At 34.7% G+C, this 18,475-nt stretch overlaps 4 protein-coding genes across 7 annotated transcripts; 1 reads left to right on the top strand and 3 right to left on the bottom strand.

The window, feature by feature from the left end:
* Positions 1 to 501: 501 nt before the first annotated feature.
* LOC118041841 (OVARIAN TUMOR DOMAIN-containing deubiquitinating enzyme 12) lies at positions 502 to 5,317 on the bottom strand. Of its 2 annotated transcripts, none has more exons than XM_035049359.2 (10): positions 5,158 to 5,317; positions 4,706 to 4,938; positions 4,443 to 4,516; positions 3,950 to 4,004; positions 3,785 to 3,859; positions 2,593 to 2,666; positions 2,415 to 2,463; positions 1,489 to 1,573; positions 923 to 979; positions 502 to 807 (listed from the first exon to the last, which is right to left on the bottom strand). In XM_035049359.2, the coding sequence occupies exons 2-10, from the start codon at positions 4,868 to 4,870 to the stop codon at positions 761 to 763; spliced, it is 681 nt and encodes a 226-aa protein (XP_034905250.1). In that variant the 5' UTR covers positions 4,871 to 4,938; positions 5,158 to 5,317; the 3' UTR covers positions 502 to 760. The 2 variants fall into 2 exon arrangements, with proteins under 2 accessions (XP_034905250.1, XP_073260281.1); XM_073404180.1 differs by having other exon boundaries at positions 4,706 to 4,934; positions 5,158 to 5,312.
* Positions 5,318 to 6,188: 871 nt separating this feature from the next.
* On the bottom strand, positions 6,189 to 8,574 carry LOC118041839 (DEAD-box ATP-dependent RNA helicase 41). Of its 3 annotated transcripts, none has more exons than XM_035049358.2 (3): positions 8,453 to 8,574; positions 8,230 to 8,292; positions 6,189 to 8,016 (listed from the first exon to the last, which is right to left on the bottom strand). In XM_035049358.2, the coding sequence occupies exons 2-3, from the start codon at positions 8,258 to 8,260 to the stop codon at positions 6,470 to 6,472; spliced, it is 1,578 nt and encodes a 525-aa protein (XP_034905249.1). In that variant the 5' UTR covers positions 8,261 to 8,292; positions 8,453 to 8,574; the 3' UTR covers positions 6,189 to 6,469. The 3 variants fall into 3 exon arrangements, with proteins under 3 accessions (XP_034905249.1, XP_034905248.1, XP_073260294.1); XM_035049357.2 differs by having other exon boundaries at positions 8,230 to 8,282; XM_073404193.1 differs by having other exon boundaries at positions 8,230 to 8,334; positions 8,453 to 8,568.
* A 1,782-nt stretch (positions 8,575 to 10,356) lies between these two features.
* Positions 10,357 to 11,512, bottom strand: LOC118041842 (uncharacterized). The gene has a single exon (XM_035049360.2). The coding sequence runs from the start codon at positions 11,274 to 11,276 to the stop codon at positions 10,644 to 10,646; it is 633 nt and encodes a 210-aa protein (XP_034905251.1). The 5' UTR covers positions 11,277 to 11,512; the 3' UTR covers positions 10,357 to 10,643.
* Positions 11,513 to 16,991: 5,479 nt separating this feature from the next.
* Positions 16,992 to 18,058, top strand: LOC118041843 (uncharacterized). The gene has a single exon (XM_035049361.2). It carries the CDS (start codon positions 17,165 to 17,167, stop codon positions 17,798 to 17,800), a length of 636 nt encoding a protein of 211 aa, XP_034905252.1. The 5' UTR covers positions 16,992 to 17,164; the 3' UTR covers positions 17,801 to 18,058.
* Positions 18,059 to 18,475: the final 417 nt, after the last annotated feature.

Here is an 18,475-nt window from a genome sequence, read left to right as displayed (position 1 = left end):
GTCTCTGCAAATAGAAGCTGGATTCCAGCGATCCGCATGGTTTGGTATATTTAAAAAGCTAGAAACAACACGCAACTCCCAAATCCCAAAACAGACACAGCCTGAGCAATATAAGTGGATCTTGCACCAAAGCAAATTAAAAATAAATAAAACTCCCCTTCCTCATCTTGCTATCCATTCTAGCTCTTGATTCTTTGATTTCTGCTTGTTCTAGGTTTGTTTCCGATAACCCTTCATTAGAATTTGATATATTTCTATTTATTTTATAACATCCAATGATCCACTACAAATTAACAAGAGTATGTAAATAATATTCCTGTTAAAAAAAAAAAGGCATTAATAACTTAAACATAACACAAGTTTGATTTACAAGAAACGCACTTATTAGAAGAGACAACCACGAACCACGAACCCCGAACAAAACTATAGGATATTTAGGTAAGAAAAAAGAAAAAAGAAAAAACAGAACTTCTATTTGAGACGAGCAGAGACGACAAGGAATGGAAAAGGACACTATAACGAGTCGATAATAGAATATTAGCCCTATCCCAATGAATCCATAGCTAGAAAATGTCATAGCATGTCCTCTTAAAACCCAAAACAAAATCAATAACTTTACAAGAGAGAAACAATTTATTTCCTATAAGAAAGATATGAAATAATGAAGATGTAACACAACATGTAGCAAAACTATGTGCAGTAGAAAAATCTTTATAAATGATCCCAATTGCTATACCAAAATCAACAGTCTCGGCTTCATCTAGAACAACCAGTGTTTCTTCTTTGGCTTCCGTGGAACAGGAGCATCTGAAATTGGAACCAGGCATCTTAGTGCAAAATCACATTGGTCCTTTTCATTTAAGACCACAAAACCATTAGAATATCACACCTACGAGAATGAAGTTTTATTTTTTAAACCTACCTCGGATTTCATACAATGAGTTGTAGTGTACCTCGGACCAGAAACTCAACCACAACTCTGCATCATGAAGAATTAAAAGTAAACGAGGATGGTAAAAGTACCAAGTTCATCAAGGCATTTATAACATCTTTAGTAAAAATAGAATGTTTAAAGATAAATGCTTTCCCAAATTCAAAATTTAGAGCTATAAGGCCTCTTCATATCTTTGCTACTTCGTATCCAACAACATAGATAAATTAGCCAGAAGTGCACATTGGAATCACATACATGGGCCAAGGTCCTGTAATTTTTCTTTTCTTTTCTTTTTGAAATTCAAATACATGGGCTACTAAATTTATTTTTCAGAGCTGATAGGCTTTTATTGCCTGCTCTTGAGTTCCAGGAAGCAAAAAAATTATTAAATCCTGCAGAAGTCAGTTGGATTGAATCATAAAGGTTTTAACTTGAATACAAACTCAATTCTAAAAATTTCGACTTTCAGAGAGAATTAATTCTGTTAAAGTAATGCGAGTGGAATATTCAACAATATCAAAGGTTTTACGACAGCCTACAGAGGCAGTTCTTACCTCGTTTTGGTGGCTGGTATTGTGGCATAATTTCAATGAAACAGGTATCTCTAAAAGATGTCAAAAGGCATATCTTTGCAGCAAACTGCATATAAAAAACCAGAAATTTAATAAAAAGCGGTGCTGAATTATGCCAAATAGTACAACTTTAGCAGCATATCATAAAGTGAAGCTCACAGGGAAATTGGGACATTTAACTTGACATGTGTTTATTAAAATAAATATTTAAGAATCCATTCCATCAAAATAAAATTTTTTTCTTCCTTGTTCCAGGCTCAAAGAACTGCAGTACGACAATTTCTACTGTTCCGCCAGATATTTAACCAAATGTTTCCCTTGGACATCCAATGGCTAATTTCTCCAGGGGCATATTTCATGATCCATTACTAATTTCTAATTATATTCCATTTAGTGTAAGACTGCGATCCCATGCTACATAAAACAACACAACAAGATATTTGTTTCAGATTTGACTATGGAAGCCCTAAAACAATCTCAGCATCAACATCTTGTATAAAATCAATCCTATGGTGAAACAAGCACAAAGTCAATCCTAGACAGCACAAGAATCAAAGTGAGGGAGAAGTCTCTATGCTATTATTATTAATTAAGCTGTCATAAAACACCCAAATCTTAAATCCCGCCCACCAATATTTCAAGTGCAGTTTTGATAAGCGGATTTAAATTACATTAAATTAGAAGGGAGAAAATGATATTATTTGCAGTATTACCTCCACTATATTGTCATTATTCCATCAACCCTTTACCCAATAATAGATAACCATATGATTACTAAAGTACTTCATGAATGAGAATCTGAATAACTGTATTCCAAATTAATCTGAATAACACCCCAATGATGCATCATAATTACGAAATTAGTGCACCGAAGGAACTCATAACAGTTTGAAAAAAAGATACTTGACCTTATCAGCAGCTGCTTGTAAGGTAACATGGTCCCCCCATTCACCAGACCTGCATTAGGCAGTTAATTACAAGAAGAACACTGAAATCACCAACAATAAAACTAAAACACAAAGTAGATGCAAACACAAAGTACAGGTCAATTGCAACAAAAAGTAAATGATTCTTAAGTAAGCATACTTTGCCATTTTCTTGCGATAACGTTTGTACTTCATCGGGACATGGCCTTCGTATAACGAGCGGTGCTCTTTCAGCTAAAACAGGAAAATGAACCAAAAGAAAAGGTAAAATAACATTAGTGTTCACTGTTGAGTCTTTTGCCTTGACAGATGGCTAACCTCTTTGCTATTGCTAAACTAAAATTTGTTGCGTCAAACATAGAGAACTTTCTATGTCAGACCATGCATTTGTACTCGATTGCAGATCTTGAAAATAGACATGAGTGTGAAATACTTTTGCTATGAGGAAGAGGTATCTTAATTATGAGATTCTTCTTCAAAATGCTTGAGATTTATAGAAAATCACAGCTTGAAATGGCAGCTGGGTTAGGATCTTCAAAATTGTACAAGGAGAAAGTGGTCCTGGTCTAATGAGAGGCGCATGATGGTGATTGTAGCAGCAGTGAGAAACTAGAGACATGCAAGAGATAGAGACGACTGAAGATGTTGCATTGTGGGTGTTTGTCCTGTCAGTGAGAAGGTGACTGACTTGACAATCAGATGTTTGGAGATTACAAGCAATTTGATATGCTGAGGTAATGCGGTGCAGTACTAGTCTGGTCGAGTGCCAAAGACGATAAGGTAGCGATGGTATCATGCCTGCACAGAACCTGCCAGACGGGATCCTAAAGTAGCAAACTACCACTTACTTTTGAAGGAAGGTGGTGGCGGTGGTAATTGTGCAACTTAGAGGCTGGTTAGTCATTGCAACTCAAGCATGCTGCTAACACATGAGAGACAACACATTGCACAATATGGGGAAGAGGCTGATAGAGGAGGTGGCAGTAATGGTGGTAACATCAGAACTATTGGCATGGATCTAAAGTTGGAATTTAGCAGCACCAGCAGCAAGGCCAGAGGAAAGGGATGTGACATGTGTCCATAATGAAGCCAACATGATGTCCTTAATGGCAATTTCATCCTCCCCTCAAAGTCCTGTTCTTAGACTACGAAGTTTACATCCCACCAAACATTTATTTATCATTCCTTTACTGTATTGCAACAAGAGGTTGGTTCAGTTCTTCACTTAGCAAAAGCACTAAGATCACATGAAAAGGTTTGAGATTAGAAGCCCCAATTCAGTTTAATTCTGATTTTAATGAACCAAATCCACCTTTCAGAGAAATCTATTAGGCACTTCAAAGAACACCCACCTGTTTCACAACATCCTTTCGAACATGCTTGTGATGCTCAGGTGACTTGAACATCTGCTCTGAAAGTGCACGGAACTGCAATAAATCAAGAAGGGAGAAATCAATATTATTTCATCAGGCCAAGAGCAAGAAAACACTTCCACGTGACTTCTAAAGTCAACATACCTGACAATTTCCATCCCCAGAAACCTTCACTTCATATAAACCATAAACATTTAGCCTGAAAGAAAAACATAAAAAACACGTTATCTCTGAGCATCTGCATAATAACAAACTCTAGCATTAGCCCATTGAGACCCCAAACTAAATAGTACTGTTTTAAAGGAAAATTCTATTCGATATCCTGAACAGTCTCCAGTGTAAAATACTAAAGGCTTGAAGGTAGTCGATGAGATTTACCGATTATTTTACCCGAGCTGAACTCTCAGAACATAAACTGGCAGTTTCTCTAAGCCTACCCCCCCCCCTCCCTCTCAGTACTATATTTAAAAGCTGTGCTTTCCTTCCAAATGAGAATCAATAACTTCTCATTAAACCTAGCAGTAAGAATTCAAACATTTCCATGCAAGTGTATGAGTGCTGTCATTTATCCTATGAACCAAAAGAAAACGACATTTTATCTGCCTTTTGGCGATTGGTTACCAAATACAGGACATACCTTTGAAGAAGCCTTTGATGATCCAAACTGGCGTCGCTCAGGTTGGGAATGTAGGAATTTATCCGCGGAACATGCTGAACATTTAATTAAAATCTTATCAAAGCCGAGAAACAGATAGATCATGCAAAATCATAAATAAGTCACGGACATTTTCTAACTCTACGAGTATTGCACAACCTCTTCTTGAAAAAAATAGATAGAGAATCATTAATTAAATATATAAAAAAGGCATTTATTAATTAATGGAAAAGTGGGTAAATTACAGGAACAGGTGCAAGGTTTGAAAGGCGTTTAGCGACTCCTCCATCTAGGTTGGCATACTCCTCGGTTAACACAAGAGCAATCATCCGATCATCCTCATTATCTTGCTGACTGCTCAAGGAAGTTGAGCTGGAAGATTCACCCACGCTCCATGTCCCATTTCTCATGTTGAAACGGCGCAAACACTAACCGTTCCTTCTTCACCCACCTTATGGCACAAGGACAACTGAACTGCCTGGTAGAAAATCATTAACATTTAACAGATTAGAAAAAAATAAAGAGGCAGTATATCTGATGAGAGAAATTTGTTTGATTTGCAAGGCATGTTGATGTTCAATTATATATATATATATATATATATATATATATATATATATATATATATATATAAAGAAGAATTGATAATGGGAGAAAGAGATGGGAGTTGTGGAGGAAGAAGAAGAAGAGAAGTTACCTGTATGTGTAGGTGAAATGATCTGGTGTTGGAAATGAAGGGAAGAGATTAGAATTAAGTGCAGATTTTCAAGCATTGACTCATTATTAAACTTTTTTGGATGGATGATATCGTACGGTTGTTGTTGTTGATGATTTTCGCGAGGGAGTTGAAACCTGAAACCAAAACACGCAAAATATCGTTTATTTTCGGGTATTCGTTTCCGGTTATTTTTAAAGTGATATTTTTTAGAAATATATTATATATTTTTATTTTTAAAAATTATTTTCAATACCAATATATTAAAACAATTTTAAAAAACACAGTAAATAAATAAAAATTATATTTTAGAGCACCATTTGAAATGTAATTTTAAACTGTCCAACAGGCTTTTTAGTTTATTAACAGAGAATTAAGTTAAGAGATTATTAAAATTTAACTATTAATTTTTGTTGTGATAATTAATTATATTAGGTAGGAAGCAACTGCTAGGAAGATTAAATCTTCCACGTAACGCGTCTGCCCGAACTGATGATTTTTATATAATTGATCTTGTGTGGACCCGCGCGCAACTGTTCTTCTTTTGGGTTACGCGGTGGCCCATTGAGTTACGCTGCTAGCACTGGATTTCAAGTATAATGGGCCATGAGCTGATTTCCCCGTCCTTCCTGCATCATCCATTTTGGCGGCTGTGTATTATTGGTTTTGCATTTTAAAAATATTTCATTTTTTTATTTTAAATTAATATTTTCATATCATTTCAATACAATATAGTAATAGTAATATTAAAAATAAATTTTAAAAAATAAAAAATATATTATTTCAACATATTTACCCAATAATTACTGCCACTGCCATTCACAGTAAATGTTCATCGATATTTTCAATTTTTTTTTTTTAAGCAGCAGAGGACATCTTGTCACCCAATTCTTAATGTCCATTGTCCTCCTAGAATTAAAAAGCTTGGACTAGGGGTGTTCAAATTTAAAAATACAACCAATGAAAAACCGAACCTAAAAAAAACCAGAAACGGATTGGACAGAAAAAAGTAATTGAGCTTGAAGACTATGGAAATAGTCGTCGACCAAAACATGTTGCATGGCTATTAGCAAATTTTATGTGGGCCACTTCTCCCTCTGCGAACATCATCCTTGAAAACTCAAGGGTAACGATTCTTGCTCCACTAAGCGGTCATGAAGTTGCTCTCAAGGTAGTGTGTTTTCCTTGGTCCATGCACTCAGCAAGGCCAGGGAATTTAGTACGCAGCAGTAGAGTAGACTTTCCATGTGTGGCAAGCAAATAGAGCCAGTTACATAACAAAGATTCTGAAAACTCATGAACCATACTTTCGCTTTCTCTGGCCCTTGACCATAGGAAAAGAACGCTTCACATACCTTGAGTTAACAAGCTCACGAGGGATCACAGCTCCAGAAGATTTTAAGACTTCAACCAAATCTGGAAATAAATTTCTGTTCTCCTCATTAACAAATACAATAGATGTACCATCCTCTCCCATTCGCGATGCCCTCCCAATCTGATGGACATACTCCTTAATGGAATTGGGCATATCAAACACTATCACCTGTCTCACGCCCAAGAGATCAACTCCCCGGCCCAAAACCCCGGTAGCCACAACCAGAGGAACCTCTCCAACCAAAAATGACTTCATTATCTCTCGTCTCTCCTTCATAGACTTCTCTCCATGAATTGATAGGGCCTTCAATCCAGTGGTGACAGTGATTGCATTAGATAGGAGATCTGCCCCGATTCGGGAACCCACGTATACAATTGATGGTGGTAGAAAATGCTGCTTGCTCATCAATATGTCAAAAAGCTTTTGCTTCTTTTGTTTTGACTCCACCCAGATAGCCAGCTGCTTCACGGCCTTACTTGGTCTGTTAGGCTGCCCAATGGAAACAAAAATTAAATCTTTTGCCATAGAGCTTGCCATCTTCTCTACCTCTTGTGACATTGTAGCCGAATACATCAACACCTGGGGTTGTGAGAGAGCCCTGAAAATCTGCATAACCTGATCTCGGAAGCCCTTTTGAAGCATGCAGTCCACCTCATCCAGGACCAGTATCATTATGTCATCTAGTTCAATATCGTGCTTTGCTAAGAGATCAATAAGCCTACCAGGAGTTCCCACAATGAGTTCCACACCCTGCTGAATGCGGTACAGTTGTCTAGGCATGGCCTCACCACCAATCACAAGGGCAGTTTTAAAAGGCAAACCCTTTCCTAGCAATTTAGCCTGTTCCTCAACCTGTATACAAAGCTCCCTGGTTGGAGTTAAAACCATCGCTAGTGGCTTTTTACTTTTAGACAAGTTCCCGTGCCGAAAAGTCGCACAACGAGAAACAACAGGAACCAGAAAGGATGCAGTTTTCCCTGAGCCAGTGTCAGCTGAAGCAAGCAGACTTTTTCCGGTCAAAGCAGCCGCAATACCTTGCATCTGTATAGGTGTCGGCATGTCATATCCTAAAGTCTGCATGTTGTGCTGGAGTTTCTCAGGAAGATCACAAGAAGAGAAAGACAAAATGGGATCTGGAACTGAGTCTCCCTTCACATGGATTTCAAGTTTCCTCCTCAGCAGTTCTGTTTGATCGCTAGTTAAAGGAAGAGATTCTGAGTCTCTAACATAAAAGCACTCATCAGTTGCAGCCAGTCGTTTAGGGAGTGGGTGGCCAACTGGAAGGTGGGTGTCAGCAGCCCTCCCTAAGAGAGTTTGTTTGCATTCCAAACTGCAAATATCAGAATCAGTCTGATCACATATATACTCACCATAGCGACCACAAACAACACATATAGGCTCCCCGGGCAGCGCTTCTCTCTGATCTCTAGAGGTCTTTTTCACATCATCTCCCGCAGCCTCAGACACTAAAGGATAAGAACACGAAATTCATTCAACCACAATCTAACAGTAGTCTAGTCTTGAAATTCAAAAAAACAAACACCCAACAAACATAAGATATTTAAATAAGAAGCAGAACACACCCGGTTATAGAAATCTGAACTCAATTTACAATTAAAAAGAAATAAAAATTGAAATCAGCAATCAGGTGAAGAAATTGCAGCTGAAAATTAAGATACCAGTGAGTCCATCAACAAGTGGTGTGCTCATTGAAGTTCGGCCCTGATTCCCTCTGTTAACGTCTCCCATGAATTGAAGAAGTAGAAAAGAAATTAGAACAACCTCTTTGGCGTAGATAGATGAATGAAACCCAAAACGTAAAAACAAATATGTAAATAAATTGCTTGCAAACCCCTTCTCTATCTCCTAAAAAACAGAAGAAAAGAGAGAATTAATGCGTACCGATTTGGATTTGTTGACCGCAGTTCGGTTTTGGCAGATGCAGAGGACAATTTATTCAAATCCTAATTGTTCCAAACCCGGAGCTTGGAGGATTAATGGAGGGTAGGTTTTAGTTTTATTTCCCTGGGTGTCTTACGCGCACCACAACTAATCTCAGGGCCTACTGAACATCCTGCAAGCCCAGTAGACAGGTTGGTACTCTTAGGATCGATTGTTGTTGACCAATGAGCTAGGAGTGTTAGTTTTATTTCTTTCTTTCCCAAAGGGAATGTTGAGGGAAAAAATAGGTTAGCTACAAAAATATCCCTCCTCTATCAGATCGTTTACAATGTTGCCCTTTATCAATTTGGAGAATCAATCAATTTTACTTTGGTTTTTTGGAGTGGATCTTGTTAGATGATTGAACCTATAAAATGATTATTTATTATTTTCTATCGTTTAAAAAAAATAATTTGCTAAAAAATTCTTTTATTTTTCTTTTTATCAAGATATACGAGCTAAGTTGCACACACTTTGTATGGTTATTAACAAAAATTAATTGGGCATCGAAAAATACCGTAGATTCGGGCTTCTTTTTATTATTCAAAGGTGTTTTTTTTTTAAATCAAATACTTTAATATTTAGGATATTTAAGTTTTTTTATATGATTGATTAATTATTAAAAAATTAATCGGGAGCGTGTGTGTGTATTTGTTAATTTTTTTAAGCACCTTGAAACCATTAAAATACTTTTAATGTTAGCAAAACCTGAGTGTCTTCTCTTTTTTTTTTAAGAAGGGTATTATGTCTAGCTTGGGCGTAATATATTAAATTTTTATTTTCTAAATAAAGCTTTTTAATAACAGAATATGCTTTTTTTGAACAGAAACCACCAAAAAAACATATAAAAAAAATATTATCTTGCCTCTTCTACTGTGTTTATTTTTAAGGTTGCAGTTTTAAAAAAAATAAATTTTAAAAAATTATGATTAGGTATGATTAGTTGGATTTAGATATTTATTTGATAAAAATTATAGTTGGAGTTTATGTACAACAAAAAACATATATAAAATATTTGGTAGTATAATGGTTGCGGTTACTTTGTAAAGTATTTTTTAATTGAAAATATATTAAAAAAATATATTTTTATTTTTGAAATTTTATTTTTGATATTAACGCATCAAAATGATCTAAAAACACACAAAAAAAATATTAATTTAAAGTAAAAAAAAATAAAAATTATCAATTTTTTTTAAAAATACTTTTAAAACCAAAAATAAATAGTATTTTACAAAACTCAATTAAAAAAATATATAAAAATATACTTTATAAAAACTACATTTTCAAACTCAATTTTTTTAGTAAATTTTTTTAATATAAAAAACAGTTTTTATAATTATCAAATATGTTACTGTATTTTATTGTAACACAAACTCAAAAGCAATGTAAAACAAACGCACTTCACCAACTCCACCATTCATTGATGGCAAAACCTAAGTCTCCCAGTGCTATAAAATTGAATAATAATGAGCGAACTTTTTTTTTTTTTTTTCTCTAAACGGAACTAATTAAAATATTTATCTGATATTAATTCTTTAAATTTTTATAAAAAGAAGAAGAAGAAGAAGAAGAAAGAAGAAGCATTCTTAACAAAGAAGAGAATGTTAAGTAAGTAAGAATGCCTTTCAATTCTGTTTACTAGAAAATTGAAAGATTATTGACAAGTAATTAAATATTAGGTTTTCTTAACATCCAATTAAACTCCATTCCCATACTTTCTTACTTCAAATTCACGGATCATCATCTTGACAATCTCTCGTTCTGTTCTTCTGATTTATTTCTGGCAAGAAACATTACTGTAACCAGCATAAAACCAATAATAAAATACAAACTGCTTTTAATTCTTTTGTAAGGGTTGAGAGAGATTGACATTAATTCTTATTAGATTTATTTTTGGAACTACTGTGTTCTATTTGAATATGATTTTGGTTGTATCCATCACAAGGAAAAGCTTCGATGTATCTGGATTTTCTGGTTTTATTATTGAGCTATAAAGCTTCAAGTACAACACTACAAGATCTACAAAAAAAAAAAAAAAAATCCATTCCCATTCCAGCACTTGGGATGTTGCAGCCATAAAAACACAGGCTGTAGTTTTACGAGTATTTTCACCATTTATGGTTCTTGACCTTCGCTGTAAGGCTTTGAAGTTTTAAGCAGTAGCCCCTTGAAGCATCTCCTGATACCTCTTCATGGATTGTTGCTTCTGCAGCCTCATCTGGTGATGGAATCTCTTGATGAACAAATCTGCCACGTGGTCTATCTCGTCTTCCAAGCTGAACGTCTCCCCTACTTGCTTTGAATTCTTTACCATATCTATCACAGACACTCCTGAATCTTCAAACTCCACACCTTCAGAGTCAAAAAGCGAGTGGGTGAGGTCTGGATACTTCTCCTCGTCATCGCCAGCTTCTTCAAAGCCATAGCCAATAACATTATCTTGGCCATCCTCTGCAACAATATTCTCCATCAACTCGGTGTGAGTAGGATTGACCAGGAGGGGCGACATAGAGTTGAAGTGGTTATGGAACTCCAAGGCCTTGTTTTGATCTAAGCATTCCAATTCCAATGCTTCTTCTTGATCTTTTTCATGTTGCCCCATCAGAGAATGGAGCTTCTCAGTAATGGAGCTCATCATGATCTTCTTGTTTCCGAGTAGAGAGAATATTATCAACCGCGTCCTCAAGGCATTGGTCTTGCTCTTCAGAGCCAGAGTTTTAGCCTTGGCCATGGATGCCAACACGGACATTACCCTCTTCAAGAAGCCACCTGCTTTCATCTTCATCGTTATTGCTCGAAAACTTTCAAGACACAACTAAACCAAGAGAGGAGGATGACTGAACAAAGCTCGCTAAAAATATACAGCAGGGCTCAAGCTTCTGGAGATATTTAGGCTGCAACCAATCTGTGCGAAAAGACTCAATGGTCTGGTTTGAAATGGCATGAAGGGGTTCGAGAGCAGGGAAGGGTTTATATAGCTGAATTAGACAATAAACAACGCCTTTCTATTTCTCCATGTTTCTATTGAGAGGGTGAGATACAGAGAGAGACAATGTGTGGGGACTATAAGAAAAGAAAAAAGAAAAAGTGCCCTGAAGTGAAAGTGAAAGTTGAAAGGGACATGGTGAAGGACACGTGTCGGCGTCCTGTAGCTTGGTGTGGTCTAAGGAAGGCACAAATTTTGGTTTATTCGTGGATATAGTGCCCAAGAGCTGGCTTCGCCTTTTCTTTTCCAGCCTCTAAAAAGCGAGCCTTGTTGTCGTAATGCTTCCTGAACTCTGGACCTTTACATATTACCCCCTGAACTTTAGAGTCTTCAAGGTTTCGCCCTTAAACTAGTTTGATTTGACAAAACGGTCCTTCTTACCGGCTAGTCACGCTAGGTTTCTGTGTGGATAATTAAAGAAAAATCATATTTAAGAGATAAAAATATCTTGTCAAGAAATTAATTATATAATCTTCAATAATTAAAGAAGAGTCTAGAAAGAAACCTTAATTCCTCTTTCATTTCACTTAATCTGTGTTTTTTTTAAAAAGAAAAAATCGATAGCATCCATAACAATAATACTCAAAGCAACAATTTCTATTATAATAATCACGAGAGGGATTTTTTTCTTTCCTTGATTAAGAGAGAGAGAGAGTAGGATATTCTTAAATTGAACACTATTATTTTTTTGAGGCCTTTTGAGTTCAAGTGTTTCCTTCGAATTACATTGTTTTTCAAGGCATTTTTTTTAAAAAAATATATAATAAAATAACATTGTATTATTAATTTTTAAAATTTAATTTTAATATTAATATATTTAAACATTTTAAAAATAAAAAAAAATTTAAAACTAAAAAAATTAAATATTTTTAAAAACACGGTTGTATCGCAATCAAATATCACTAAAAACGATGAAGGAATGGTAAAGTTGGTTAATCAATGGAGTAGATTGCAAAGAAACTAGAGTTACGGGGGTGAAATCTTGAAAAGTTATAGTATAGGGAGTGATTTGACTTAGGACCAAAGTTCAGGAATATCGTTAGAATGGACCACTCTTTAGCCCTACGGAGAACTTTTCTTCTCTTGTTTATATTTTTTTTTTTTCAAACCCCAACGTAGAGAAACCAATCTTCAAAACACGGCTCCAATTATTGATTTAAAATGTGATAAAAGAGTTTTGATCGCGAGGGGGGGGATCACCTCCATGTTCAACAACCTCCACGTACTTTCCCCCAGCAGATAATTCCTTGAAGAAACCAGAAGCATCCACCATCGCCACAAATGGCGACTGGTGATTTTACAACTTTAGCCTTGTACGTCAAACAAAAAGAAGAAGAAAAAGTAGTCTTGTAGTGGCAAGCACAGGCACAAGCACTTCGGCGCTTCAGCCAGTTGTCAGTGCTGAGAGATATTTTGTTGTGGTTGCTTAATGGAGCTGCGTTTGAGTCCACGAACAAAAGTGCTAATCATAACAACAACAGTTGCCTCTGGAGTTAGGTGGGAGTGGTCAAAAAAGGTGCTTCCTTTCACCCATCTCTATGCAGTAGCAGCACGGTATTACTTAGCCAGTAAGGCTACTAGTTTTATCCCTTTCTCTTCACATTTTTCTTTTATCCGTGCGCCTGCCTGCCTCCAGCCCATGAACCACCATGGTGTGCTTCTGCAATTTTACCATGAGGGTATGTTGATAGGCCTGGGGCCTATCACCCTGCTAGCATGGGCTTGTAATCCAGTTGTATCTGGGTTTATAACACGGCCTATAAAGGACTAGATCATTGGCCTGCGCTGTGTCGCATCTCTCTTGCTTTGTTTTATAATTAAAAAATTAATTATGAACTTAGAATAGAATATAATGTATATTGGATGATGTTTGTTTTTTAAAAAATATTGATATGATGAAATATTGCATGATCTTATTTTTTAAATATTGAGATAACAACATATTAGATCGACTAGAATTAACTTGCTAAATATATGACCTGGATTATGAGACTGAGATAACTTTGCAAAAAGCAAATTAAAAAAATTATAAAGCTCAATTCTCAAACAACCTATGATGAAATTAAAAAAAAAAAGAGTAATAGAGGGTCAAATTGAAAAAAAAAATATTAAACTAAAAATAACCAAAAAAATAAACTGAGTCAACATGTGAAATATGTTATCTGAATCATGAGATTGAAATAACCTTATAGAAAGAAAATCAAGAAAAATTAAGAAACCCAATTCAAAAAATCCAAAAAAATAAATATAATTAATTCAGGTCAACCTGCAAAATCCACAACTCTTTTTTTGAACCCGAGTTTCAAACCGGCCTAGCTTTTTTTCTGGACTCAAGTGTTCTACTCGACCCATTATAAAGTGTTTGAAGATGGGTTAAAAATTCTGTACCATGACCATTATGAGTTTGGTGCTAACAAGGGAGAAACACTGGTCACTCATAGTCAAAGAAAAATTAGTATTTAAAAAAACCCTTAAATTTATTGTTGTATTTTTATTTAGTCAACTAACCATCTAATCTCTTCGATTAAACCTTGTTTTTTTTTTCTCTTAATGTTAACTATGCATGGGAATGTGTAAGAAAAATTAAAATCAATGTTTCATTTATTTGTTAGAAAATAGTTTTTTAAGTGTTTTTCATAAAAAATAAATTTATATAAAATATATTATTTTTTGATGCGTAACAATAACATAAAAAATAAATTCAAAAATATTTTCTAAATTAATGATACAGAAGCTTTGTGAAATAAAAAGAAGTATTGTGCTATTCCCCGTAAAACGGGCCACTTTACCTGCTGGTTTTACGCCGGGCGGGTCGCTACTCAATCATGGTCCTACCTGAAATAATAGTAATGAAATACGAAGAGAGGCTCCGGTGGGTTTGCTTGAAAAAATAGTATTTTAAAAACCCTTAAATTGATTCTTGTATTTTTAATTTAGTCAATTAACCATCCAATATCTTCAATTAAACCTTGTTTTTTCTCTTAATGTTAACTATGTACGGGAATATGTAAGAAAAATTAAGATAAATGTCTCATTTATTTGCTAGAGCGTGTATTTTTATGATAAATTAATTTATATAAGGTGTATTATTTTTTTATATTTGATAGTAACATGAAAAATAAACTGAAAAATATTTTCTAGTATTTATTTATGCTATAAAAAATAAGTTGAAAAATTACTTATTAATATTTTTTTTTCAAGATTATCTTATATATATAAAACAACAAATGTAAATACTTGATCATTTTAAAAAGAAAGGAAAAAGATAAAAAAAGGTGTAATAGTGCATTTTTCTTATTATATCAATGTATTTATATATAGCTTATTTTTATAAAATATAACTATACATTTTAAAAAATATTTTAAATAAAACATTATAGACATAACCATTGGAGAACATTGAAAATATATTTTTTTTCTATTGTATTCTAATTTTATAGCATAATTTATATGATTTAAAATGTATGATTATCGTGTAATATAACATGTTTTGTATTTAAATATATTTTCTAGCAATATTATATAAATTAAAGTATTATATGCACAAATACATCAAATTAACATACATTTATACTGTATATTAATACATTTCGATATACTATTATTTGTATAAATAAATTATTAATTTATTATTTTTGAATAATATTATATTTTAAATTATTTTATTAGCACATTATTGTTTATATATGTATATAAAAACAATGAAGTATCATACTAATGAGGCTACAAAAATCACAAGGAATATTCCAGGGAAGTATTCCTTTAGATACTTATAGATTATTCACAAAGTATTCTATGACATTCACTTCCAGATTACATTAACTTTTTTTTTAATGGATTTCTTTAGAGGTTGCAATTCTTGTTTTCAGTAAATATCTGCACAATGTTTTCTAGAGACCCCTGAGGGTGTTGATGGAGGATTCTTCAAATATCAAGTTAGTACGGGGTATTTTTATGTTGCAAAATGATATTAATGAGATTTTATGATAGAGATGAAGAAGGAGAAGAAAATGTAGAAGTTAAAAAAAAAAAAAAGAATGACTGTGTTTACGTCTCAGAGCATAAGGTCTTGAATATCGTTTTTGTATACTCAGAGCATCCTTTTATATTATTTGACAATATAGGAGGGGCAAATATGTAATTTCATAATGATAAAATAATATTATTCAACGGCTCGTGCCATCACATCTAATTAATATAAGCATATACTGCCTGTTTGTATTTAATGGGATATGATGAATATTATAATTACTAGGCGGGTATGCTGCACTCAAAGAGGAGTTGAGTATCCTAGTTTAGTTGATACACTAACCCAAGCGTGATCGCAGCATGGACGGGGAGGGAAGTTCAGCCCGGAAGCGTCATGACCTAACTTAGAGTTGGATGTTGAAAAAGATATAACTACATTTTAAATTATAACTTTTGTATGATGACTTTTAAACGGGATGTTTGGAAAACCATGACCCATTATATATCACTTTAATTTTCTAAACTAGAAAATAATTTCCTCTATCTAAAAACTTGTTTTCCTTTGAATGTGAATTTTACCAATCAGTTTTTCAATAATGTAGCTAAATATGAAAAAAAATCAAGAAAATACTATTAAGAAAAATACTTTCCATCAAAATATAGAACCTTTGTGGAATATAAAGGAAGCATTGTGCTAATCCCCATAAAACGGGCCACTTTACCTGCGGGTTTTACGCCGGGCGGGTCAGTAATCAACCATGGTCCTACTTGAAATAATAGTAATGAAATGAGGAGACGCTCCGGTGGGTTTGCTTAGCCAGATAATATGCCCTTCGAGCCGTTGAAAAAAGCGAAGCATCCTCTGTCCCTCCGACCACAATGTCCCACGCAACATTCTTATATTTTTAATACCATTGTGTTAACACATGTATTTTTTGACTCTTGTCCTCTCTTAATTTCTTTTTATTTTTTAAAAATATAATAATTATTATTTTTTTTAAAGTATTTTTTAATTTATAAATATATCAAAATAATATTTTTTAAAAATTTATTTTTTAACACCATCACATCAAAATAATCTAAAAATAATAATTTTAATAAATCTCCATCATACTCCTATACTCTCAAACAAGGCGTAATGATATTCAGCTTTATACATTAAAAAGCTTTTTTTTTTCAAAACTTGATATTATACATATCTATAGTTTATATAATTCTTATGATTTATTACGGATTTCTCTAAGATTTAAATCCTTAATAAGAACAATAATAATGCGGGAAAAAGAACAGTACAACTGCAAGGCTTCAGCAAATCCTCCTTGAAATAGTAATATGAAAGCAAAGAGTTGTCGGGTCCATTTGAATGTGGTGATGTTTTTCTTAAGGCTCCCCCTCCTTTCCATTTCCCAGCTTCTAGATGGATGGATTAACCCACTTTATTTTATTTTAATTTTCTTGGTGAAAACAAATTAAAATAGAAATGTTTTTTCTCGTGTTTAATGAAATGGGAAGCTCTGCCTATAAATCGACAGCCCTCATCTTCAAGTTTTCTCACAGGGTTTTCTTTGTTTTGCGAGGTCTAGCAAACCTCGCGGAAACAAGAAAACCCACTTGCCCTCCTCCTCTCTCTCTCTCTCTCATCTCTTATCTTCACCTTTAGTGTTAATGTTACCAAGATCATACAGGCTCCCACAAAATTACAAGGAGAGTATTGTGCAATGGAGGTGCATCCAAGGGTGAACTCTATGTTAGCCAAGAGGCTATGGAATGTTTTGAGGGTTACCTTCTTTATGATAAGGAAGGGATTGGTATCAAAGAGGAAGTTGATAATGGACATGAATCTCATGATGAAGAGAGGGAAGCTCTTGAGGAAGTCCTTAAGCAACCTCATGTCCCTCCACCACCACACCCACCACCATCACTCAAAGGATTTGGCACGCTGTAGCTTCGGCTTACAAGAATATGAATTCTCATGCAGCAACAGTCCTGATCTTGTTTTTTTCCGCATGCCAAAGCGCAAACACCATTACTTCCCCTGTATCAATCTCCCGGAGGTCATAGAAGAGGAGCAGCTTCAAGCAGAGGAGAGCAAGGGCGCAGTTGTCATGGTTCCGAAGACTCCTGAGTACACTTTCAACATCCATTTTGATCACGCCTCTGAGTTCGCCCCGGGAGAGATGCGTAGCCCTCTTCTCTCCCCGTTCTCGGTAAGAGTGTCAGATTATTCATCAGAAGATGAGAATGATGGTGGGAATGTACAGGTTGACGATGAAGCTGAGGAATTCATCAGAAGGTTTTATGAGCAGCTAAGGGTACAGAGTCGCATGCAGTTGCTGCAGTATCAGGAAGCCTAAAAACGTACAGGAGATGCTCGCTGTAGTGGAAGATAGGCTAGCTATTTGGCTCACGGTCCATCTCTCCATGGTTTAATAACGGATATTAAATGGAATTAATGCAAATTAGTGTAAAGTTTTGTGAAATTGTGATTGTTTCCCCCACTCCCCTAATTGCTGTTAATATCTCTGTTGGTTGGTGTCTTGGATTTTTATGGATATACTATGAATTAAATTAAAAACATTGATAATGTGATGGATGAACTGGCATTTTGGAACGTTGGCTTGTCTTGTCTTGTCTTTTCCCTTTATTTCAATTCTGAGTGGCGAGCCATGATAAAGATGGGTTTGGTGTGAATCGATGATCTCTTTACGAAACAGTACTGTTTGCAAAAAGGAATCAAAATCATTGTTTTTTCCCTTCTGCTTTAGCTTTCTTACAGTTGTTTAGGCTTCTAATAATTAGACTCACAATTCTGCACATTTTCACCGACTCCTCCTTCACTTTAACATCATTTTTGGACCGACCCAGAATAAAAAATTGCTAATCCTTTGCCTTTTCTTCATTTATATTTGCATCTCAAGAGCATGATATCAGGCATGTGAAAAGCAGAAAGCCCACAAACCCCCCACAGGTTTCCTTTCTGGGCGATATCAGCAAAAAGTTGTAGCTAAAGCACAGTGCTACTCAAGAAC

This window comes from Populus alba, chromosome 14, assembly GCF_005239225.2.
Source record: "Populus alba chromosome 14, ASM523922v2, whole genome shotgun sequence".
In the NCBI taxonomy this organism is placed as follows: domain Eukaryota; kingdom Viridiplantae; phylum Streptophyta; class Magnoliopsida; order Malpighiales; family Salicaceae; genus Populus; species Populus alba.
This window is presented reverse-complemented; position numbering and strand designations above follow the sequence as displayed.

Excerpts from the sequence above, each read along its gene's own strand:
- LOC118041841 (XM_035049359.2), bottom strand. The coding sequence starts at position 4,870 with ATGAGAAATGGGACATGGAGCGTGGGTGAATCTTCCAGCTCAACTTCC. Across the intron at positions 3,860-3,949 it reads CTGGGGATGGAAATTGTCAG|TTCCGTGCACTTTCAGAGCA; the intron begins GTATGTTGACTT and ends GATTTATTGCAG. Across the intron at positions 2,667-3,784 it reads GAAAGGATGTTGTGAAACAG|CTGAAAGAGCACCGCTCGTT; the intron begins GTGGGTGTTCTT and ends TTCCTGTTTTAG.
- LOC118041839 (XM_073404193.1), bottom strand. The coding sequence starts at position 8,299 with ATGGGAGACGTTAACAGAGGGAATCAGGGCCGAACTTCAATGAGCACA. Across the intron at positions 8,017-8,229 it reads ACTTGTTGATGGACTCACTG|TGTCTGAGGCTGCGGGAGAT; the intron begins GTATCTTAATTT and ends CTTATCCTTTAG.
- LOC118041842 (XM_035049360.2), bottom strand. The coding sequence starts at position 11,276 with ATGAAGATGAAAGCAGGTGGCTTCTTGAAGAGGGTAATGTCCGTGTTG.
- LOC118041843 (XM_035049361.2), top strand. The coding sequence starts at position 17,165 with ATGGAGGTGCATCCAAGGGTGAACTCTATGTTAGCCAAGAGGCTATGG.